We start from the raw sequence: 26,001 nt of genomic DNA, 5'->3' as shown, positions 1-26,001 counted from the left end.
TAATAACAAAGCATTTTCGTCAATTTAAACTAAATTTACCCATTTTATTTCGATTAAAACTTTATAATGTAATTAATACACAAAATTTGTAAGCCTAATACAGATTTCTGGCTTGAATTATGTAATTAATTTTGGTCCGGAAGCCAAAAACCATTTCAAACCGGTGAAATAGACATTAAAAAAATAGGTTGAAACTTCCTTAGTAACCATGGTAACCGCTCCTCTTTCAACTTGAAAGAGGAGCGGTTACCATGGTTACTAAGGGGGGAGGGTGTTGAAATATTATTCAGAACAGTTGAACGAAAATTAGCTTTCTGCGCACCTTTTTACGCATTTTAAAATTTCAAACTAGGCTTAGCGAATTTTAAGAAAACCCAGTAGCCGTATTAGCTAACTAAGCAATTTATTTAAATTTAAATCGGTTTTAATCGCAATTAATTGATGAATCACTTAAATAAGAGTTAGATTAACTGATTATGAATAGAAATAGAGCAAAATTAGCTGATTATTTTCCGTTATTTAGAAATATTTTTGGAAAAAATAATTTTTTCAATCTAACATTGCATTAAGCAATTAAAATATCTTTTAATTGCTATTAAATGTTGAATAGCCTAAATTATAGTTAGATAAACTAATTCTGAATAGAAATTTAGCAAAATTAGGTAGATATTTTGGGATATTTAGAAATAGTTTTGTAAAAAAGTAAATTTTTTCAATTTAACATTACATTAAGCGATTAAAATAGTTTTTAATTGCGATTAAATGTTGAATAGCCTAAATTTTAGTTAGATAAACTAATTCTGAATAGAAATTTAGCAAATTTAGGTAGTTATTTTCAGATAATTAGAATTTTTTTTTTAGAATTTTTTTTTTCAATATAACATTTATTTTTTAATTACAGTGATGCAAATTTCAAGTCACAGTTCATTATTTTGACCGGCGATATTCGTCAATTTTGAAGGTACCACGTGGGGAGACAGAGACCACGTGACTAATCAGCCGGCGACATCAACCGGTGGATAATTTCTTTTTTCCTGCGATTCGATTTCAAGCGGCGGTTCATTATTTTGTCGGATCGAAAATTGCAATTTTTGCTCGAATAAAATAATTAATTTTCGTTAATTTCTTTGAAGGTACGTATCAAATATACCCAATAATTGAGTAATATCAATAAAATGGGTTAAACACGCTTAATTATTTAGCATTTCTGTTATGCCGCGTAATTCGTGTGTTATGACCAAGGCTTAAATATGTTGCAACATTTTTTTGACAAGGAGATTGTTGAATTGAATAACGTCAAGTTCATTCTAGGCTACAATTTTCGCGATTATTGTTGACAGGTACAAACTTGAAAAGGTTTTTGACTTTATTTGTTTGTTTGTTTGTTTGAACAAAGCATTCCGTCTAACATCGAGATAAGTATGGTTTCTGATGATGAAAAGGATAAACCCGTAGTGGTTCCTAGCACAAACACGAAGCCCATACCAGGGCCCTCAACTACAGCTGCTGCTACCGCTGCTGCTACTGGAGGGACTGAAGAAACGGAGGAAATTGACAGTGAACATGATGACCCAACTGGACTTGAAGGAGCTGCATTTCAAAGCAGACTTCCATTTGATAAAATGACGGCTCAAGAAGCTTCTTGCTTTCCCGATATCGCTCAAGGACCCCCTCAAACCCAGAAAGTGTTTCTACATATTCGGAATAGATTGGTAAATAGTTGTCTTAACTAATTGTAGTGAAGACGTCACCAGTTTAATTAATTCAATTTAATTTAATTAAATTAAATAATTACAGCTTCAACTATGGCTTGAAAACCCAAAGTTACAATTAATCTTTGAAAACGCTCTTCCCCAAATTGATGCTCCTTATAATAGTGATGGACCATTAGTTATGAGAATTCACGCCTACTTAGAACGTCATGGATATATTAATTTTGGTGTTTTTAAAAGACTTAAAAGTTTGCCTGGTAATTAAGAGTTTCTAAACTAAAATGGAAAGATACTTAATTAACACTTTGAACTATGAACTTTGTTAATATTTTAGAATTTAATTATCTTTTTCAGTTAAAAAGCATGGGAAGGTCATTATTATTGGTGCTGGAATATGTGGATTGGCTGCTGCTCAACAGCTACAGCAGTTTGGAATGGAAGTCATTGTTTTGGAAGCCAGGGTATGGAGTTACTTAAGATTTACATAATTTGATTTAATTTAATTTAAGGAGAAATAAATGTTGCTAAACTTATTTTATTTTATTTTTATTAAACTGATCAAAATGTCTTTATTATTTTTTTTTTTTTTTTTAGGATCGAGTTGGTGGTAGAGTAGCCACTTTTCGTAAAGGAAGTTACATTGCTGATTTGGGAGCCATGGTGGTCACAGGCTTAGGTAGGTCAATAGGTTAAGCAAACATATTTTTTGGGGGGGAATTACTCTTCTATTGTTGGTGTTAAAACTAACTATTTAACTTCATGGGTTAACAAATTGTTTTGCAAAATATTGTTAAGAAAAGCTAAAATAGAACACATAATTTCTTAAAAACGCGTAATTTTAAATATGAAGCTGAGCAGAACAGATACTACGTTTTTGATTTTATCCAAAATGGCCGCCTGCCACGTGGCAACAAAGAGATTAGGCTTAGTGACTAGCATTTTTATGGCTGGCTCAGTCAAGCCAATAGGGTACTTTTATTTTAGTTGCTATTTTAGGCTTAGTTTATGTTACATTAAGTGTATGATAAAAATGTGTTCCACCACTTTGTATTCAACTTTCAATACAACCACGTGTTAATAAAGACAATGGATTAGGCTTAGTGACTTGAGCATTTAGAGCAGACTTATTTCAACTTTCAAGGCAACCAAGTGTTAACAAAGACAATGGATTAGGCTTAGTGACTTGAGCATTTAGGGCAGACTTATTTCAACTTTCGAGGCAACTACGTGTTAACAAAGACAATGGATTAGGCTTAGTGACTTGAGCATTTAGGGAAGGCTTATTTCAACTTTCAAAGCAACCATGTTTTAACAAAGACGATGGATTAGGCTTAGTGACTTGAGCATTTAGAGCAGACTTATTTCAACTTTCGAGGCAACCACGTTTTAACAAAGACAATGGATTAGGCTTAGTGACTTGAGCATTTAGGGCAGACTTATTTCAATTTTCGAGGCAACCACGTGTTAACAAAGACAATGGATTAGGCTTAGTGACTTGAGCATTTAGATCAATGTGGATTTTGTCTATTTTTTTAGGGGGAAATCCCATAACTGTTCTTAGCAAACAGATAAACATGGAACTTCACAAAATTAGACAAAAGTGTCCCTTGTACGAGTCCAATGGAAATACGGTACCCAAGGACAAAGATGAAATGGTTGAAAGAGAATTCAACCGTTTATTGGAAGCCACTTCTTACTTGTCCCATCAACTGGACTTTAACTTTGTTCAGTCCAAGCCGGTTTCACTCGGTCAGGCCTTGGAATGGGTCATTAAATTGCAAGAGAAGAATGTCAAGGAACGTCAAATTCAGCATTGGAAAGCTATCTTGGAGTTGCAAGAAAAACTACGCGTTAATCAGACTGACATGCTTCAAAAGAGGGAACAAATTGAAGCCTTGAATCTTCAGTACAAGGAACTTTCTGAAAACAAACAACAGAAAGATGTCACTCAAGAATTTGTTCTCCGAAGCAAACAGCGGGATTTGACTGTGGCTTGCAAGGTAAATAAGTCAATTATATTTTCTTACAGTCGGTTTTTTGTCAACTGCTAAGCCTTGGCTCAAATGTTTTTAATGAAATTCTTTTTTTGTCAACTGCTAAGCCTTGGCTCAAATGACTTTTTAATGAAATTCTTTTTTTGTCAACTGCTAAGCCTTGGCTCAAATGTTTTTAATGAAATTCTTTTTTTGTCAATTGCTAAGCCTTGGCTCAAATGTTTTTAATGAAATTCTTTTTTTTGTCAACTGCTAAGCCTTGGCTCAAATGTTTTTAATGAAATTCTTTTTTTTTGTCAACTGCTAAGCCTTGGCTCAAATGTTTTTAATGAAATTCTTTTTTTTTGTCAATTGCTAAGCCTTGGCTCAAATGTTTTTAATGAAATTCTTTTTTTTTTTGTCAATTGCTAAGCCTTGGCTCAAATGTTTTTAATGAAATTCTTTTGGACAACTGCTAAGCCTTGGCTCAAATGTTTTTAACAAAATTGTTACGTTAACGCAACAATCAAACCTTTTTTTTGCCATTTATTTATTTATTTATTTAGGATTGGGATCAACTATTGGAACAACAAAAGGAACTCGAGGATAAACTACAGGAATTGGAAGCTTCTCCTCCTAGTGATGTCTATTTGTCATCTAGAGATCGACAAGTATTGGATTGGCATTTTGCAAACTTGGAGTTTGCCAACGCGACCCCATTGACCAATCTATCACTGAAGCATTGGGATCAGGATGACGACTTCGAATTTACCGGCAGTCATCTAACTGGTGAGCTTAAAACAAAATTTTCTAAGGTGAATGTATTGTTTTGGCGAAGTTGAATTTGAATTTGGCGCTGTTTAGACACGTGACCCTGTCCATTCCTTTAGGTTTTTTTTTAGCTTATAGGTGGCGATAGTGAGGCAGAACTTTTCCTTTCCCTAACTCCCCCTGTGTGAAAGAATGTTCATGTGATATTTGAATGATTGTTTATATTATTTTTTTGATTTTGAAAATTGAAGGGAAGGTATGATCTTGAACTCATGTGTTTTAAAATGAGATTAGAGATGTTTACGTTCCCTTTACATTGTTATTACATTTTTGTTGTTTTGTAAATTATCGCGATTTTTAAAAGGTATGTAAAACGAGTTGAGTTTTTTTATATAAACTCGAATTATCTTTTAATTTTAATTTGTAAAACTTCGCGATTTTATTTTGTAAATCGAGTTTAGGCTCGTAAATTTGATCGGGTTTGACTGACTTGGGGGTTGATTGGGAAGAAATAATTAATTAATTAGTATAGGGATAATTACAAGTAATTATTTTGTCAAATTTAAGAGTGGGCGTCTTTCAAATGTCTATGGGAAATTTTACTATGCGCGCCTATAGGGACTTGGCAGTACTACCTCATGCAACGTCAGGCTACCCTCCATTAGTTCTAAAAACATACCAGGAGGAGGGGCTTATATAGCTTTCATTCTGTTAAAAAAACATACCATAATGGCGCTGGGGGCGGAGTTAAGCCCGAATTGCCAAGTCCCTATTACCGTTAAGGGACTTGATAATACTTTATCAAATATGGAGGATATTATTCATCAACAGTTTAATATATAATTGGGCAATTAGGGATTTTCTCCCTCCTCAAACATTTTTATGAAATAACGAAAATTCTTCTAAAAAATATGTTAGGCGATGCATTTGAAGTTTTAGAATCTTGAACTAATCGAGATTGATTAAAAACGGGCACTCTATTATCAACAAACAATAGGGCAGAAAAAGTTGAAAATTGATTATGTATTGAGGATGGTCTCCTAAACAATTTATTTTTAACAGCCAGTAGCTGTATTCGCAAACCATAAATTTTCACCCCAAATTTTTTCCTTGGACCTTTCTTTAGGCTAAACAAACCTAGCAATCTTTTTATTAATTAATAACCATGTTAGAAATAATTCTAGACGTACAACCATGGTAGAAATAATTCTAGACGTACAACCATGGTAGAAATAATTCTAGACGTACAACCATGGTAGAAATAATTCTAGACGTACATTAATTTCTACCTAGCAATCTTTTCAATTTTCCTCCTCCAGTAGGTACAACCTTTTTTTAAATTCCCACCTCTTTCTAAAGTTGCCATAACATTTTTGGTTGGCCTTTTGTTTTTTCTTTAGATATTTTTCCTCCAGCCAAAGGGAACAATTTTCTGTATTGTATTTTTCCCCTCTAGGGTTTGGGTAAACTTTAGGTGTGTTGAGAAAAATAGCCTGGGGTTTTTTGGGATCGTACCATCGAGATGCTCCTCGGGATCATAGGGGAAAGGGCGATTTACTGGAAGGAAAAAGAAAAATAGGATGAAAATGGTAGTTTGGGAAACTTTTTTTTTTCTTTCCTTGATCTCGAAAATTTCTTATACCACAAAGTGAACTGGGGTCCGAGAATCTATTGATAAGGTCGCGGTAATACCAAGAAGTGATATCTAGTTTATTAGGGAGAAGGTGTAAGATGCCTCTAAGTATTCGCGCCACGCCATAATCCCGGTCCCCCTTTCAAAATACAAGGGGGGACGTAAAAGGAGGTGCCGGGCTATTTCGCTGCCTCTCTCCTCAGTCGGAAAATATGACTGTAATTTTCGTCATCGTCATTCGCGTGGCTCTGACGTGCAGTTTTCAAGAGCCAATGAGATGCTGGTTGTAATTTTGAGGCGGAGATTAACTCCGGACAAACGTTTCGACTGGTGGAGATAAAGCTGGAAATGTGGGGGCGAATTTATACCTTCTTCCTAATAAAATAGATATCGCTTCTTGGTAATACCAAGAGTTGAAATGCTAACATAGATAGAAATTCTTACCGTACCTCTCCCTAATAAAATAGATATCGCTTCTTGGTAATACCAAGAGTTGAAATGCGAACATAGAAATGCTTACCGTTGTGTTTCGTTCAAGAGGTTATACACTCTTAAATGAAGTATAGTCTGATTTTCATCTCATATTATAAATTTTGATTCGCAAAATTAATCGGTGTTCCTTTACCAAGTTTGCTATTTTTTTTCTGTTTGTTCGAAATTCACATTAAGTTTAAAATTGTCAGTTTAGTGGGTATCCCCTCGGATTGAGTCGGGCCAAAAACTTCACTTTCAAGGTAATGAGAATGGACCGACTTTTTTTTCTTCCCCGGACATGGATAACAACATAGGAATACCTGGTAGTGTTTTTTTTCCTTCCTGACTTTTTCCTACTCCCAAATACTCTTTCCTAAGTGGTCCTAAAAGAAGAACAACATAGCGAAACTAGCGCTTACTTTTTTTTAGACTGTCTGTAAATTGTTAAACTCCCCCCTTTTCTCTGGTAAATAATTGTATGTGGTAAAGGTACCTTCTAAACTTGGGGAGGGATGTACTTTTTATCCGTTTCAATAACAGTGTTTGTTTCGAAAGTGGGGGCCCTTCCCACAAAAATATCCACGATTTATAGTTGATAATACCAAATAATACGCCCACTGCTTTACCATTACGTTATTATTATTTTTATTTTTTTTAAAAAAAATCCATTATCGAAATGAGTTTAGCAAGTACGAAATATTTCGTTCGGAAGCAACCCCCAAAAAGAATTTTCAGTAATTGAAAACCCATTTGGGAATTTTCGTGATCTTAACTCTTCAAAGGGTTGATAAATGAATTAACTCTCTGTGCTCGCCTTAAAGGGCTAGTGAAATGTGTGTCTGGTACAGTTTTATTGGTGAGAAAGTAATGTTGTAAAAACATCGCTAGTTTTTAGTTATGAAGATTATTTCACTCCATTTCATTAAGCCTTTGATGATGTATTTATTAATCCAATTTGGGAAAGAATCCAACCCAAATCTAAAGAATGGTTTCTCGAATTTTACTGCAGCGTATAATACAGCCATTGTTTTTCGTTTTTAGTACAAGTCCTCAAAAATATATATATATATATATATAGAAGAAAGGAAAAAATAGGCTTAGTCTGCTATTTTAGAATCCTTTTTTTCTTCTACTCCAAAACCCTTTGAATCTTTTTTTATTTTAGGTTAAGAGGTAAACTTTAAGAGCTTACTCGCCTTAGGGTTTTTTTGGATTTTTTTAAGTAAAACCTATATAGCTTGGCCAACGTTGTCTAATCCTTGGTCTATAATCCCCTTTTCACACGTAAAGGTTTTAGTGAAGAGTACCCTGGGTTTTTTTTCCTACTCACCCAAAAACACTGTAAAAGACATAATCCCGATTATTACATCCCATTTTTTTCTCGAGCGGCATCCTTATATACTTTACACTATACTTCCTTATAAGGAATGAAAGTTATGATGGGAAAGGAACGCTTAACAAAATTTTGGGTAGTAATACTGAAAGCATCTAAAGGAAAGTACATTATGAGCTTGAAATTGAATTTCTCGTAGGTTGTAAACCAATTTCAAGTTAGTCGGGGGGGGGGGTATGTAGAAGCCGTAATATGACTGGTAAGCTCGAACTTTTGAATATTTTAAGCTATTTATCCACGTTTATTCTCCTTGCCTTGCCTTTCGTATTTGTTTCTTAACTCTTAAAATTCGAGTTTTGTAAAAGCAAGCCAAACTTGACTAGATTTTGCTAAGTGGATTCGTATTTCTGGGATATCGTATGTTCTTTCCGTAGTAAAGGTAATGAGATTGAATATTTTTTTTACTCCTATACTTTAAAAAAAAAATCCATCCCCACTCTATGAGGGGGTGAAATACATCGAAAAAAAATCCGCGTGTTAAGCTCATTACGTTGGGGAAAATACTTGTATGAAGTATATCGTTAGAATTTCTATGGTACCAAAAAAGAAAAAAAATGCATCTACGTATTTTAAAATTTACTCTTTACTTAGCTTTTAGTCCATGTAAAACGGCTTGTATTATCAAACTTATTTTTATTAGGAATATCAGGAATTTAATATAAAATAACCACTTGAGACTATACGGCCAAGAAATATTTATTATCATACTTTTCATTGAGGGTTCATAGACACCCGGTAAACTGATGGGAACTTCAGGGAATTCTCCTTCAAAATTGGTTATTTACGTAGTTTTCAGGCTAGGAGGGTTGATACCATTCACACCAGGAGGTAAGGCTATGTCGGGCAAAGTGCAGTGCCAAGTATAGCCTGGCCTCCATGGTGTAAATGGTATCAGTTCTCCTGGTCTGAAGGCTATGTATGGAAACCATGCGAAATTTAACTTACCTTGGCTTTGACCACCGTGTAAACCAGTAAAAACCTCATTGCATGCACGCTTTCGTTGCCCAAAGCGGCTTGGGAAGAAAAAAATCCATATGTAAATATTAGCTTTTTTCGTTGGGGGTACAGTTACAGTACGATATTAAGGTCGATATTTAAACCTTATACCTTGAATTAGGTTGCCTTATATATATATACTTCCCAACTTTTGACTTCATTCAATGTGTATCCGCGAACAGTCTTAACTTACCGCCTAAAACGTTACGTATATAGAAACATTACAAGTTAAACTTCGTGATATCGCTATATTTATACGTTTATATGTATATGTATATATATATATAAGATTGTACGTGTTACAATATTAACCGTTAGATTTACTTTGGGTCCCCCGTTCTCTCTTTCCGCTCGATCATATGCATAATAAAAGAACCAATATCTTTATACCCCGGGTGTACGGTATTAGATTCTCCTTATATACTACCGTTCGTATATAGGTATATATTCCATACTCTATGGGGTTTTCGTAACAAGCAATTTATGTTCGTTTTATGAAAGTTTTCATAAGCGATTTTTCTGGTTTCCTTGGCTCGTATAGAAGCTATAAAAAAAGAGAAGTATGCTTAAAAGGGGAGACGTTAGTGGAATACTAAGAAATCTCGTTAGAGTGCTATTGCATTTTTTTTTTTCGAAGTGACGGTGACACTTGTTCATAGAACGATTTCGTCACAAGCTTTATTTTCCACAAAAAACTCCACGTTTATTTGTTTACTGTTTTACTTCCTTCAAAGGTTGTAATTAACTATCTTCAGTTAACCTGGGATTGATTTCTACACGTTTCTACATCTCTGGCAGGCAGATGTTGTTATTAACATTCTTGCATGCTCTAAATAACTACTTAAACATTAAAACATTAGATTTTATGAAATAAAATATTGAATAATCATTCCGAAGAAAATAATAATTTAGTGTTACTAGCACTTTAAGGAAAAAGGTTCTTTCTTCCGCGATTTTTGCCATTAATAAATCATATAAACCTCCGCCGCGCTCGTTGCCGTAACCAGCCGTAACCTAATGTACGACGCCGTTTCGTTATTTCACAACGCTGAGCCCTGAACGGATAATCGTGTATAACCCGAATTATTCTCTCCTTAGCTATTTCTTCTCCACCTTTCTTTACTCTTAACTATTCGTTCCCTTCTTGTAGAGCAAAAGATCGGTCTCCTCCTACTTTGTACACGCTCCGTTTTAGCCGATTTACTCTTTTATGCCTATATTATGACACGATGGTACTCCCCCATGTCCTCTTCCCCTCTTAGGAGCTAAAGATCTTGCTTCTCCGAATTCTATTCTTCTTTCGTGCAGTGTTTTTATCCCTGGGTAATTTTATTTTTGCGAGAAGGATGATGAGAGTGGTGAGCTCACTTCCTCCATTATGAAAGAAAGCCTCGTCTCTTCCTTGTTGTTCTTCTCTCACTCTTCTTCCGTCTCTTGGGGGTTTTAATAATACCCCCTTATGTACTAACTGGACTGGACATTAGTTCCCGATTTACTTTGGGTTCGTCAAATATGTAAACTTGTAAGGAAGGCTTCTTCCTGAATTTATCTTCTTGTAACCTGACGTTTATTCACCCTTAATTATGTCTACGGTATATTTTCCTACGGCTCTTTATACAATATTTGTTCATTTTCCTGAAGCGTTTCTTCTTTTCTTTGAGATTGAGAGAGAATAAAGGACAAGGTTAGTTAGGAAGATACAAATAAAGGGTGCTTTGCGAAATAAATTTAGGAGAATTTCTTTCTGGTTAAGATCAAAGCGTATAGTTTTAAATAAGTTCAGAACCTTGTTTCAATGGTTAATTATTTTCTTTTTGAGTTAAGGGCTGCTGATGTTTTATTGGACTGTAGTTAGGCTTGCGCGGAAGACTTATTGCACGTGCAATTGCGGAGCTGGAGAGAGATATTCTGAATCTTCTCTCTCTATCCGGAGTTATTATTCGTGGACGAAATAGTCTTATTGCAGGCAGGCAGGCAGCCGAAAGAGCGATGGCTTAACAATGGAATCGAGAGCCCGTTTAATACGCAACAATAAAAGATAGCGGGGACTTAGCTAGGGATGAAGGAAGCTACTAGGCGTATTACGATAAAATGGAAAGCGGGCGAGAGGCAAAATGATGGCGTGGTGCTATGCTATCTTCTCCGAAAGATTTTAATTGAATGTTAAACAACGTTTATATCAGAGGGGCAAATTGCTTATGAAAATAGTGTGCAATGAGTTTAATACTTACTGATTTCGTGTTATGAGATTTGGTCGTGGATTTGAGAAGTTTTCCTTGAGATTTAATGTTAATCAGTAATTTTGTCTAGTTTCATGTTATTCCCCCATATTGTCCCTTGGTTGTCGTGAAATTCGCCTCAATGTTCATGCAATTCCCCATATTTACCTCAATTTCAGTGAAATTCGCCTCAAATTTCACGAGATTCCCCATTTTTACCTCTAGTTCCGTGAAATTCGCCTCAAATTTCACGAGATTCCCCAGTTTTACCTCTAGTTCCGTGAAATTCGCCTCAAATTTTACGTGATTCCCCATATATCCCTCCAGTTCCGAGAAATTCGTCTCATTCCCCCTTATTTGTCTCAAGTTCCGTGAAATTCGCCTCAAATTTCACGCGTTACCCCATGTTTGTCTCATGTTCCGTAAAATTCGCCTCAAATTTCACGAGTTCCTCCGTTTTGTTTACAAGTACCGTAAAATTCGCCTGAAATTTCACGACATACCCCATATGGTTCTCTGGTTGCGTGAAATTCGCCTCAAATTTCACGTGATTACCCAAATTTACCTCAAGTTCCTCGAAATTTGCCTCAAATCTCACGATATTTGATTTTAAAATTCTACGCCGATTTGATTGCACACACCGGTTTTCTACAGTGATTTACCCCTCGACTATACTCTTAAAAGAGAACGCGGGAAGGTTTCGTAATACGTTTGATTATTATGTACGTGACGACATCAGTAATAACATTATATTGTAGGGAAAATGATAGAAAAATGTAGGTATAAACTTTATCAGACCCTCCTATTAAATCTATTCATTCAGTGGCAAGCGAATATAGATCAAATATGGGAAGGAGATTTTAGCATCGCGTCTATTGTTTTCCTCGCCCCCCCCCGCTCAGATGCGCAATTTAATTGCGGATAAAGCTTGGAGAAAGGGGGGTTGACTGCGGTTTTCGTCCTTAAACCTCATTAAAATTTTAACTCCCGCGCTCGCAGTCTTTCCCCCTTTTCGGATGTTGAATAAAGTTGAAGGTTTAACCCCGTCTTCCTTCGAAATAGCCTGGCATTTCCTCGCGCTTAGGTGTCCCCCTTATTAATCAACTCTTCGTGTACCATGGTACGAATGACGTAGCCCCGCGTCGCGGTATTAAAACGAGCTTAGCCATTTCCTTCCAAGAATATTATACGTATAAACCAAAAGAGAATGTACCCCTGCAGGTGTTAGTTGGAAGCTATGGATTTTCCTGATTTATTTATACGAGGAAGTTTGAATAAATTCAAGGATGGGATGGTGATATAAAGGATGCAACCATCCGTGATTTTTCTATTTACACAAAAGCAAAAGGAACACGAACCCTTGCTCAAAATCCGACCCCCTAACTTTATGATTTCTGGTGGTTATTTTTCTTTGTGACTCCTCCCCGTGATACGAGGGACCTTTTATAACAATTCCTTTTGAGAGATTAAAATGTTAATGGCTCGTTTTAAGAGCTATAAGGGTGCAAGCTTGAGTCGGGTATTTCGCTTTGAATTAAAGCGTTAAATCTCTCCGTCATTTTTTTCTTTAAAAATAGACACCGGGACTGTAGATAGAGAGAGTCAGGGACCACCCCTTACGAAACTAAATTTTTGGAATGACGCGAGTGAAAAACGGTAGTTAAAACATCCCCCTTCCTCATGATTTCTCCTCCACCGTCTCAATCCGGGACAGACATGACTCAGTAGTCGGGAGCAATGAATGTTATGTTATTCCTGGAATATAACTCTAGTCGCAGCTTTTTCTTTTTGTGCGCTGTACCAACCCCGGCTAATAGTTTATCTAAGATCTTGCCAAGTTGCTCTTGCTTTTTCTACCTTTTTTTTATATATATTTTTTAATTCGATTCCCTAAGTTCTAAAAATAGGAATGAATTATCTCCACAGACTAACGGCATTCTTGTTAATTAAAACCTCTAATGATCTAAGGTCTTTTTTTTCTGTTCGTAAAAGACGTTATTCTCCGAATAATTATCTTTAGAGATGTTTCTTTGGTTGCTAAGCCTAATTATAGCCTAATCTCTCTTAGCTTCCGTTTTTGCTAAGAATTATCTCGACTGTTAATTAATTACCTAAGATATAATAAGATCCCCTCTTAAAAATACTTAGATTAGTATTTAGACATTTCGCAATCCAAATAATTTTCTATTTTAATCTAATCTAATTTAATTCAGGTTTGGCCCTAATTTCTAAGATATTTACATTTATAATCTGACTTAAATAATAAATTTCAATTTAAATTGAAATTTAATGTAAATAAATTATATACGAATTCCCCTTTTCGTATTTGGGAACTATTAAAAATATCGACTTTTATTACTCTTGGAAAGATCAATTTCGTAAAAATGAGAGAAACAGAAACCTTATATATGTAATCCAAATTTAATTCTATTATTGTATTGCTTCGTAGCTATAGCTTGCAAGCCCCTGGATAGAAATTTGTCGATTTCGGAAACGATTTTTTTTATAAATGTATTCCCTCTCCCCAATTTTATTTTGTGAGTGTTTGGAAAGAGTAAGGAGAAAGAGGACGAAAGAGAGAGGGAGAGAGAGAGGAAAAAAATCTTCGTCGGTCGTTAATGTATAATCATTTGCATTTTTTTCTCATGTATCTCGCTAGCTGTATCGATTCCTTTTTTTTTTTCTTTTACCAAAAATAAAGTTTAGGTTAGCGCGGAAGTAAAAAATAATAGATCAATAATCGCTTGTGTAGATTAAGTTTCTGCCCGAGGGGCACCTAAGTCACTTGCGAAAATCGTGTCTACAACAACCGATTGATTTTTAATTTTGGTTTTAGCGTCCTCGTAAATTTCGGGTGATTTCATTGAGAAGTTTTTCATTGCTAATTTCTTCCTTAATTACGCGTACACCCCCAACTCTCACGAAATTCCTCCGGTTTCGTGAGATTGAAATATTTTCCGTGAAATTCCCTGCAAATTTCACGAGTTACCACCCATTACTGATTATCCCCAAAATTTCGATAATGGAATTCACCTGAAAACGAGATTCGGTTGGAGATGCTCATATTTAAAAAAAAATTAATTATAATTTCAAGGAGATTTATTAATCTTATTATATTGATGTACACCAGTTTCTCTAGTGATTTATCCCTCGATTAGCGAAAAAGAGGAAGGGATAGGGGGGAGCTTGAAAGCGCTCTTGGAGAATGAAATTTAATTTCCTCCTTCTCGCTCCTTGTATAGAATAAAATATACGATCCTCTCTCTCGTGCTCTCGCCCTGAAATTTTTTCCACTAGGGTCGTCGACGATATTATATTTTTCTTGTTTTTGACGGAAATTAATATAGGGCAGGAGTTTCCGAGCGCGTCCTACTCCTAACTCCTGCATGGGTATAGCAAACTAGACTAGTTTACTAGCTAGACTTAAATCCATTGGGTGTGTGTAGGATGTATCCAGCACGGAGTATACTAGTGTATAGTCCGCTTCAGATGCTATGATATATGGTTCTTCACTTTATTTTCGATTCATTTTTACATGAATGACTTTTATACACTATTAGTCCTGAAAAGCATTTTTTTCTTTTTAAGGGTGGCAAGGTTTTGGAAAAATTTAATGTTGTTAAGGGAAGGCGAAACTTATTTTAAATTTTGTTAAATGTTTCTTTTTAAGCTGTGCTGAATTAAATCGCCATTTAATGTGAATTAATTTTCTAATTTAATTTTTAAGTATCTTTTTTTGGACTCCTCACCCAAAAAAAGGACTGTCGATTCAAATTTCGAAATTTTATAAACTTACCAATAGAAGTTGTTGGTACTGGTGATTTTATTTCAGCATGCATTTCCTAAATTAAAATTGCTAACTTTGAAATCAGAAATTAAATTAAATGGTTGATTTGGATATAAGTAATTTTAACTCCTCCCCTTTTGTAATTCTTTTTTGCGATGCATTTTTAAATTTGTGCCTCCTTCTGGACCCCCCTCATCCTACAAGGAGTGCCTGTTATTATATTTAAATTTGTAAATATTTACCCAATTTCAAATCAACCTGAATTATTCTTGCCAATTACTAGATTTATTTTAAATTAATTGTAATTTAAATTTGTTTCGCCTTCCCTTCTTAAATTCAGGAACAAAATTATACTGTAATTCATATTTGAGTTATTTCGCCCTACGAAGCGATTTTATAATTATTTATAATGTTTAATCTCATCATATTAATCTAATAAATTAATTAAACATTAGGAAATATATATATTTATGAACAAGGCGTCGAATTTAAAATTCCACGCACTTTAAATGGGATTAGTATCATAGCATCTGAGATTATGGAATTAAAATTTATAATATGTACACTGCATTCGCTGATTAAAAGTAGTTTTCTTTTTTATTTTTTTTCTATGAGTATGATATCGAAAATAGGGAATCCCAACCAAACCCTTTTTTATTTTTTGATTCTTTCGAATTTTAGATTTATTTTTAGCTTCGCGAAGCTCTTACTCCCTTCCCTCTGAGTGTTTCCCCTGACGTTTGGTCATAATATTTATAATCGTTTATCAAAACATTTTATTGCATACCTTCATTTCACGAGATTTCCTCGGGTTTCGTGAGGTTAACTCCGTGAAATTTCCTCAAATTTCACGTGATTCCCCGTAAACTTAATAATTTACTAATATGGGAGGCACCCGTGGAAAGGGAGCAATAATAATTAAACCGGTAATTTCACAGTCTTTTTTTTTAATTTTTCGATAAATTTTAAATATTTTATTGGTGACGAACCCCTCGAGTTTGAATACGATATCGTTAGTTTAATATATATAAGTCTGGTTTTATTAATAAATTCGCTAGCGTATCTATCTTTGCATGTAAATTCTAATGCTTTTATTGTCTATTTTTGGCCTATTTTCCTCTTTATTTTAATTCGATTTAAAAATACCGCCCCCCTACTCCTTTAGTTTCGCTTTAATAATTAATTCTTCAAAAGTAACTTTAAGTAGCCTTGTTTTTACCCTAGGTTATTTTTCGCTTAATTATGCTAGGCCTCGTATTCGTGACCGTTCTTGCGTAAGAGGAACTATTTTTGTGGTTTACCTTACTTAATTCCCCTCCTGATAAAATTATTTTTATACTAGGGGGACCCCCAGAGTTTTAATGGATCCCACGTATCGTTATCTTTTTCTTCGTAATGTACATTTTTTAATTTTTAATAAAACTGCTACATTCTCTTTTGAAACAGTTTTAGACCAGGGAGGAGTGGGAAAGGAGTAGTTATATTGGTCCCTACTTGTCACGTGGGCGACTTTTTGTATTTTTAGTAACTATTAAACGCCCTCTTTCCGACACAAAGTGTACTATTTTAAAATAATCTCGGATGATTACGCAACTGCAGCCCCAGGACGCTTTTTTTGTGTTACTTTTCAAGATTCTCACGAGAGGGCGCGCTTGCCACGTGATAAGCTATAAGTAAGTTTCCCTTGCTACTTGTCATTTTTTAAAAGCACGTGCAATTTTGCTCCTGTTCTACTGCTCCCTGTTTAGACTAGAGTTAGCTTCATAGGCTGCATCGGTGCGAAACGGTTGAAACACTTACAGGGGGATATATAGTTTATTGTAATTTTATTATTTATTTAGTCTCTGGAGGTTTTCTAAAAATTAACTTTAAATAAAACTCGGAACCTCTTGGATTAATTTTTAGTTCCCTAAAGATTATGGGATCTTTTTTAAACTTTTAAATACAATAGCTAAACTTCTTTTAAAATTATCTTGGGCTCGTAATAATTTGCATATATTATTATTACTTTCGCCAGAAGTGGTATGAGACTAGAAGTGAAGGGCTCTAGCATTGGTAATAGATCCTGGCACTAGTGAACAAATTTGAGGATTTTATGCCGCTTCCATCGCGCCTACACTACTGAGAAAAAAATTGGTCGAGTTCCAAAAACATTTCCTACCCCCTTCCCCTCAACCTAAAGCGGCCGAACACGCAGGCGGCTCCTTGAATCTAGTTCGGCCGTCTACCACCGCGAGCGTCTCACGTTTTGGAGGGAAAATTCTGAAACCGCCACTAGAGGGCCAACCGTTTGTGTTTTATCAAGTCTTTTCACTAATGCCGAGTGAAGAATTTGGTTAGCTCAGTACTTCTAGTATCATACCACTTCTGCTTTCGCTTATCTATTATAGCCTTAGCCTCTAAAAATATATACCTATGTTCTCTTTTATTTTTTAAAGTTTAAAACCCGTATAACCGAATGGGGCGAGTCTCCTTATCATATTTGATACGCGTATTAACGAGGGAGTAAAAATTTCAAATATACTTTTTTCTTTCTTTTTTTACTTCTTTTGAAAAGGAAAAATTTGCCGTAAATATTTAAAGAGCCTCAGGCGCTCGCGCTAATATAAGTCGACTGACTTATCGATTTAAGCAAAGGAATTACGTTTATTTCCAAGATTTGCTTGCTTTGCTTGGAACGTATGTAAGGTTCTTTGGTTAGGCTTAGCAACCATGCCGTAATAAGCCCGTTCAATTATAATTTTTTTTCTCTCTCTCCTCTGTGTTATATTCTCGTGAATTTATTTAATTCTACCCCAAATAGGCTTAGATTATTTTAGGGTTAGGATTATTGATACCATTTACACCAGGTCAGGCTATAGTTGGTTCTGCGTTGTACATACTTTCAGTTTTTGTATATTTAATCAGGGATATATTTAATTTTAGAAGTAGGAATGGAGAACAGAGTAATTACTTCTAAAATTAAATTTATCCCTGATTTAATATACGTTAGGGTTTTCTTATGTAGATTTTCGAGGTAGAATTTAGTAAATTCATGATGGTATTCTCTCTTATATTATAAGGCGAGCAAGTCGCTCTGAACAGTTCGCTCACGATAAATGGTTCGAGTCGGAATATTTACGACTTTGAACGCTGGGACGTGGTGGCGTTCCGAGAGTTATTACCGTCCAATAAAACGGAAGTATTCCATTTTAATTAAGCCCTCGTATATATAAGCGTAAGCTTTACAACGTTATTCCAACTGTGGGAGGAAGGAGGGGGATTAGAAAATGGCTTTATACGACCCCCTATTCTCCCCCCCTCATCTCATATGGCATTAATATTTTATTTTTACTCTTGCTACGCGAGCTGCTCTTGTCGTGTTGTTGGATAAAACTGGTATAAAAGGAGAAAGGGGGTTGGATATAATTAGCCGATTATGCTCCCGTTAATAATCGTAATACTGTAATAATACCCGAGTATTAGCGAGTGCCCTTCCCCTCCCCCCGTTTAGATATTTTTTTCTCGCTGTTTATTTGGGATTTTCTGATGTGTTTTTAGCTGTAGACCTACTTGTTTTTTGCAGGATAATGGTAGGTTTGTTTTGGTTTTGAAACCGAGCGGTAAATTCCGCAATTCCTTTGTTGTGTTTCTGGTGAATTTATCATGAATAGGGATGTTATATTCATGATTTCCAGATATTCCCTCCAGTTTCCGTCAAATCATTTGATGTTCTCCCCCAGATTTCACGATATTTCACCAGTTTTCGTGAAATCATTTGATATTATCCCCCATATATTTCACGAGATTTCCCCAGTTCCCGTGAAATCATTTGATATTCTCCCTCAGATTTCACGATATTTCCCTAGTTTTCGTGAAATCTTTTGAGATTCTCCCCCATATTTCACGAGATTTCCCCAGTTTCCGTGAAATCATTTGATATTCTCCCCCATATTTCACGAGATTTCCCCAGTTTCCGTGAAATCATTTGATATTTACCCCCATATTTCACGAGATTTCCCCGGTTTCCGTGAAATCATTTGACACGCCACTTGAAATTTAACTATAGGTTAGGTTAATTTTTGGTATTTTGCGATAACTTTCCTACACTGGTTTTAACGAGAATAATATTTAGTTTAGCATATTTTGTTGAGTAATATACCCCCCACATGTTAAAACCTAACAAGACAGGTGATCAGAAATCACCGTGATCTCTGGGTGGCGTTTATTTTTTTATATATATATCTCCCCACATTCGATCGCGAATCAAATTAAATTCAGTGAGTCGCGCTTATAATTTAGCGTAGCAAATTTTCTGACGGCTGGAGGGTTTGTAAAAAAAAAAAACACTTAATTTTATAATTTTTTTATTCGGTATCACACTGGGATTCACTGGGTTTGCCATTTGCCAAGAACAGCAAGTACTTACTTGATCTAGTAAATGTTTTATGTAAGAGGAAAATGAGGTTTAAGGAGGATGAAGAGATGGTTTAAGAGAGAGAGAGAGAGAGAGAGAGAGAGAGAGAGAGAGAGAGAGAGAGAGAGAGAGAGAGAGAGAGAGAGAGAGAGAGAGAGAGAGAGAGAGAGAGAGAGAGAGAGAGAGAGAGAGAGAGAGAGAGAGAGAAAGGGTTAAGAAGAAGAAATAAAAAAGAAAATAAAATTTACCCGTTTAGAAAAATCTCTCCCAAACACAGCGTGCGGTTCTGAATGATGGCGTAACATTGGCAATTCTAATCCCGAAGATCTGTTTTAGACGCCTAAAATTTTGCCCCCCTTTTTTAAAAGAACCTAGAGAGAGGGTTAGCAATTTGATAGAGGTCGTATGTTTTGCGGTTTTATGCCAGGAATAAACGGATGGTTTAGGGTTATCCGCGAGCAATAAGGTTGTAACTCTGATTTTTGTTTTTATGGGATGCTTAATCACGTTATTGTTGAGATACAATCTAATGCCTTTATCTTAACCTTTGCGGCGCCGATATCACTAGCTTGTTTTTAAGTAACTCACCACCACAGGAAAGAGAACATAAAAGAAATAGAAAAACGGAATATTTTCTAGGTCGAGTTCGGGGAATCGAAATCATTGATTTAAGATTAAAGCTTGGTGTATATACTCTTGTTTTTATACCCGAGTTCTCTCTCTACCAGCGGTCTGCACTCTGCAGTTTTTATATCACGATAACCAAAATTTCGCCTTTGGTGGTACCTTTTTTCTTTTTGGTCAGTAGATTTCGCGGCCCATATATTATGGACTACATATATTTAACGTTAACGTCTCTTATCCAAGGAAAATCTACCACAGAATGGCATTTTTGCAAAGGCGGTTGATTTAAAAACTTTCATGCGATTAATAAGACGATGGTGGTGCCAAGTTTGCAATGATTTAATTGAATTTATCGATGGATTTTGCTTATATTAATGAAGCTGGTGTGCCTATACCTACAAGTATATCAATTACGTATTTTTATTATTACATTGGTTTCGCGGAATTCCTAGCAATTTATTCACGTTTTTCATACCCTTCCCTTATCAATTCTCGCGCAACCCTTTTTAGTATAAAACCCACACACACACACATACGTGTGAGTGAACACTGAGCTTTCAAAGGGGGGAGGGGGAGTAAAAGCTTTTAAAGATCCAATTTTGATTGAAAATTTCCGATAAAATTTAGGTTAGAAAGTTTTCTCCAATTTTTTTATAAATATTTTTTTATTTTTTACCCTTAAAGAATTTTTCCTTTCTAACAACGTAAAAGGGGTCGTTGAAACTATTTAATTTTTATGCCTTTTTTATAATTAATTACGAAAGTTTTATTTTTAAAGTAGGTAATATCCCCGGAGGTTTCTTTTTTAAATTGTTTTTAACTGGATCATTTCGAAATGAACCAGAGTTCAGCTAGCTAATAAGTTCAGCTAGCTAATTGAACCAAGTCATCTTGCGACTTATTGCCACTTATCTAACGCCTTTACAATGCATAGTTTCGCTTTCATCTGCCCACGATGAACTCCTTGGTCAAAGATTAAGATAAGAAACGAGGTTTTTAAAGTTCACTTTTGGCTTATTTCATAAGTCTTTCGCAAATGTAGTATTCTTTTTGCTTTTATAGTATATTCGATTTCGATATTAAGATTTAGTTATTTATAGAAATATCAAAAATGCTTCTTGAGTTTGCGAACTCCCCAACCCAAACAGACCTACAGAAATTAAAAACTAAAATGAAATGACTTCAAAATTCAATAAGCCTTAGGAGTTTTCAACTTTAATCGAAAGTATAACATCAAATAAGAAAATACAAAAATACTGTCGACTTTCTTCCTTATACTTTTGACGAATCAATATAAATTGATAACTTTAGTTTAATTTACTTTTAACAATTTATAAAATAAAAAGAAAAGGAATGATGAACAAAAGAGGTTCAGATTAAATTCTATTTGCTCGCGTGGGGAAGAATATATTTTTTTCTTCTTTCGGTCTTCCTTCCTTCGTAGTTTTGCTTCAATATTTCTCTATGCTTATATATACGTTTATTACCATTTCGTCGTCAGATTGGTGGAAAAGAAGGCTCGCTTTTTGATAAAATAGCAATGGGATGAGGGCAGATGGAAGGATCAAAAAGTCTATTTTATTCCTAGACTCGATCTTTCCTCTCCCATACAGCATAGCTATCTGGTTTTCCCGCTCTCTCTCTCCTCACCAATTCCAAGGAAACTTCAATAAAACGTGTGTATTTTTACGAGCAAAAATTTTACGATTTTCTTTTCCGGCTGTGTTGCTCGCTCTAGTCTGTAACTCAAACCTCTCAAGGCGCATGCAACTCTCTTGGTGGGCAGGATGAAAGATGAAACGCGATTTCATTTAGGTGCGCCTCTTTTTTTATTTGATCAAAGATTAAAAGTAATAAAGTCTAATAAAATGTAATTCCGCTAGGATGGGTGGTTGGTTGGCCTATTTTAATATAACGTGTTGAAATAGACAGTTTTATTACGGTGATCTGTTGAATTTTATATCCCATATTACTTGCGTGTCATAGTCCAAGGGAATCCCGTGGATGAACTGTGACCTATGATTAAATGAAACTGGGTTTACGATTGGAAATAAGCGTGACAGCTAGTATACCTTTGATTCCAGCAGTAGTAGCTATCAATTATCTTTTTAATGAGTATGCCTAATTACACTAATACAAAATTAGCAATATCGCTTGTAAGTTCCAACTTTGTATTATACTTAATTTATTTCCGAATTTACATAGATTTGTACGACTGCAGTTTAGTATACTTCCATCTCCATTGGCGGTTTTGCAATTTTCAGTAAAAAAATAAGTACTGGTCTAATCTCTTCCATTCTGAATTTTCGTTCTAAAAACTGTATAAAAAGTCCATCAACCCTTTACTCTTTCTCAAAGAAATTCTAAAAAATGACCTAGAAATTATAGAAAAACCAGGCGGGGTTATATGAAGAGGAAGCTAAAGGGTCACTGGCGGGTCACTTAGGTTTTTATGCGGGGGTAGAAAGGGTCACGAAACCGACATTCCAAAACTGGTGGATAAAATAAGAGAGATTCAACTTCCTCCTTTACCCCCCTCCAACCCCTTTACATTTTTATATTATATTTCTCCTTTGCAGGGGTGGGTGACGTCCGTCCGTTCGTTTCCTAACGAATTTCTCTGTCGGGGACAGCCTCTCCTATTTTATGTTTCCGTTATTATTTCCTGGAGCGGTCGCGTATACTCTGATACTGAAAGAGAAGGGGATGGTCTTGGTCCTCTCTCTTTCTTGAAATGTCCCGCAGAAAAACTATACCACGCGCTAACCACCCCGGAGTCCATTTGCCTGCCAGGCTGCCAGCCTGGGTGGCTCTTAACTATATAGCGCCGTGTGAATTTAGTTCATTATCCCTTGAAGTTTCAGTGAGTTAGAGACAGATCACTCGTGAAAGTTGTTGGCACCCTATTTTCATCTTCGTTAGATATCCTCGTGTTTCCTTTGAGAGTTGGGACCGATTTTTACCTAATTTCGGTCGAACTGATTTTACCTCTGCGCTTTTAGATTTTGGTCAATTGCAGCTTTAGTTTGATATTCCTTTAAGAATATTGTGTATTCTCGATAACCGTAAAGCTTCTCTGGTATAGAAAAAGATGGAAAGGGTAGACGGGTCGAGAATGTCTTTCCCTTCGTACCCCCTCTGTTTCTTCCGATTCTCATAATTCACCGGGCGCAATGCCATAAGCAGTCCTTTAGATCATCAGTTTTACTACACGTAGGCTTCTCGCGGCTTTGGCGCGCTCAGTTTTCCGGCCAAACTCTACTGGCCCACGCGCCCCCTTGTTTAGAAAGCTCCTCATTCCCTAACTGGAAAGCCATCGCTCATCATCCGTTGACTCCCAGCCTCCTCTTTCTCTTTCTTTCTCTCTCTCTCTCTGTCTCTTCTTCCTTCAACTCTCTCTCTCCGCGCTGTCTCCAGATTCAACCCGATTCACCTCTCTGACGTTTCTATTTAAGATTTTTCTTGTTTATTTCTTCTTCTTCTTGAGCGTCTTGAAGAAGTAGGAGGAAAATTAAATCTTAAATACGTTGGGAAAGATTGAAGAAAGGTCTTTACTCCGCTTCTCAAGCTAAAGTTCCCCGTAATGACAAGGAAGATGAAAAATAGACAAATGTTGCTTTGCCGTGGTTCAGGAAAGGGTTGAGTCGTTTTATGTCACAGGTTTCTTTTTATTTCTATTTCTGAGGTTACGTAGAAGTCAGTTTCGAGTTTCGAGTTTCGACTCTTTTTTACTGTAGAACTTGTAGAACGTTTTCTGAACTTTAAATGATAATGGCCCATCAATTATTGACATTTCACTCCTCCTAAAGGTCATTTATATTTTCGCGTATTCCCACTGAAAGGTCATAAACCTAAGGCTAAAAATCTTTAAATCTCGCCTGACCTACTTTGAATTTTTTTTTTTCGGAATATAAGAGCCTTCAGAGATAGTCTTAATGTATTCCCATCAGTATTATAATGCCTTAATTAGCCTTATTAAGATTGTACAATTTATAAACACGTATAAACAAACCGGGTGGATGGACCTTTTATACTATTATACCTTATTTTCTTTATTTAAATTCGTAATTCCCTCGCTTTACAATTAGACCATCCATTCCCAAGCAGCACCATGCCATACCCCGCTTTTAATCTAAATTAATAGTTTTGTTAAAGACGGCCGGCGACGGGTGTGTTAATTTCCGTAAAATCACTAGGAAAGGTAACGTTTCTCTCATGCAGTCTCTCTCTACCTCTTTATAATTAAGGGCGACCTGTTGAAGGTAATTTCTATTTGAATAGGAGACGACCGAGAGAGGGAGAGAGAGAAAGAGTCGGGAAGAGAGCCTTTCGTTTCATATATGGGTGTTGAGAAAAGATCGAATGAAGTAATTGAAACTATCTAGGCGGGTTTATATTTATTTCCAATGATACTTCTGCCCCACCACCGTCTTCCGCCTCACTCTTCGCAGCCCCAGTGGCGAGGTCTTCTCGATAAAGGAACTCTGAATAGAGAGGGAGCGAGAGAGAAGAGAAGTGGTTGACTCGAAATAGAGCGGCATAAATTTCAAGGGATCCCCCACTTCGAATTGTATCGCCAATTAAATATAGGAAGCTACGCTGGTTTTCTTTTAACTTCAAATAGTGTCGTACCCCTTGTACGGAATTCTTCGTATATATATACACTCTTTTTGGTGCATGGTGGAAATCAAAGGGAGTTTGTGTGTGAGGAGTGGAGTTCGCGACATATACGACGACGGACGAGTTGGTTCGGGTCGATGGTGACCTCCTTTTATATTAGTAGCTGATCGAGCTGATTACTCGCCCACCAATCGACGCCACCAATCCTTTTTCCACATTCCCTTTTCTATCTTTTCTTTTCTTTTCTTTTCTCACGATTCTCACTTTGCTTTACCCCAATCTCGCCTTCACCTTTCTTCATTCTTAATAGATCTCTTGGCTCTCTCACTCTCGCGTTATTAAATTTGCGACAAAATTGCCCAAAAAGTGGGTATTATTGGGGGGAATGATAGGTGTGGTGAGGTAAGGGTTCCGTGTACGTGGGACGTTTAAAGATGTCCCGACGTCTATACTCCTTCCTGTTGCGGACGGTCGTCCAGAAGAAGTCAGTGCCAGAGAAGACGGAACGTGTTAAGCCTTATCAGTATCATACTTGCAATTTAGGCCTAACGAAGGGAATGGTGGGACGGGATGCGGCTTCGTAATCACTGCATTCTTACCACGCGATAAACCCCGCTTCCTTGAAATGACAATTTAATTTTCATCGATGGTTAAGGGACCCCTTAATGTGTCTGAACCTTTTTTTTTCTTCTTAAGTTCGGGGTGTTGGTGTGGCAAAAAAAAAAGGGCATCTTGCAACACGATTACGTACTCTCGTCGAGTGATTTTCTTCTTTTTTTCGGCGTGGCCAAGGGTTAAGTCAAGTACTAGGGGCAGCACGTGGTGACGTGGATTTTGGGCTATACAGCAGGTGACCCGGGACAATGAGGGTGCGGTCTGGCGCGCGCGGGGGCCGTGACCGCGTAATTAGGATATTAAAACTTTATCCCCTCATTCTCTCCGTTCATTTTTTCACTAACGGGTTACACCCCTCTTCTTTTTTTTTTTTTTTTTTTTTAATCGAGACTCTTTATTATTTGTCTCCCGCGGGGTTATTACGCGAAGGACATGCCCTATATATATTACTTTATAATAGACTATGAGCAATTAAAGGGATGCTGGAACATGAGAAACAATTTGATGTTTATTGCATGACAAGCTTCAATTCCACGTGTTTGGAATTTCAGTCTTGTTAATTGTGTATAACTTTTTAAATATACTTAATTGTTGCTCGATTATAGAATGGTCGCTTGCATGGTTGATGTAATTAATTAATTTGGGGTTTAATTAATCATTAGATTTATCTCGTGTCCTTTATCCCGGCCACTCTTTTTTATCACGGGGATTTTTAACATTTGCCCGAATTTGCGTTGTTATTGAACTGAGCAGAACTGAACTCTTTTAAATTTATATCTCGCCCCCCC

General features: G+C 36.1%; 1 protein-coding gene across 1 annotated transcript in view; it reads left to right on the top strand.

Annotated features, from left to right (window-relative positions):
• The first annotated feature begins 916 nt into the window (after positions 1 to 916).
• Su(var)3-3 (lysine-specific histone demethylase Su(var)3-3) overlaps positions 917 to 26,001 on the top strand; it is a 213,352-nt gene continuing 188,267 nt past the window's right edge. Inside the window, exons 1-7 of the mRNA XM_089843698.1 lie at positions 917 to 1,133; positions 1,397 to 1,712; positions 1,798 to 1,969; positions 2,067 to 2,173; positions 2,307 to 2,388; positions 3,249 to 3,712; positions 4,252 to 4,474. Of these exons, the coding sequence (XP_089699824.1) occupies positions 1,422 to 1,712; positions 1,798 to 1,969; positions 2,067 to 2,173; positions 2,307 to 2,388; positions 3,249 to 3,712; positions 4,252 to 4,474 (1,339 nt within the window). The 5' untranslated portion in view covers positions 917 to 1,133; positions 1,397 to 1,421. The remainder of the gene's footprint in view (positions 1,134 to 1,396; positions 1,713 to 1,797; positions 1,970 to 2,066; positions 2,174 to 2,306; positions 2,389 to 3,248; positions 3,713 to 4,251; positions 4,475 to 26,001) is intronic.

The sequence above is a fragment of the Phalangium opilio genome, unplaced genomic scaffold (assembly GCF_054372755.1).
Source record: "Phalangium opilio isolate 3A_F unplaced genomic scaffold, DU_Popi_V2 ptg000070l_1, whole genome shotgun sequence".
In the NCBI taxonomy this organism is placed as follows: domain Eukaryota; kingdom Metazoa; phylum Arthropoda; class Arachnida; order Opiliones; family Phalangiidae; genus Phalangium; species Phalangium opilio.
Note: the sequence above shows the minus strand (reverse complement) of the source record. Positions and strands in the feature narration are given on the sequence as shown.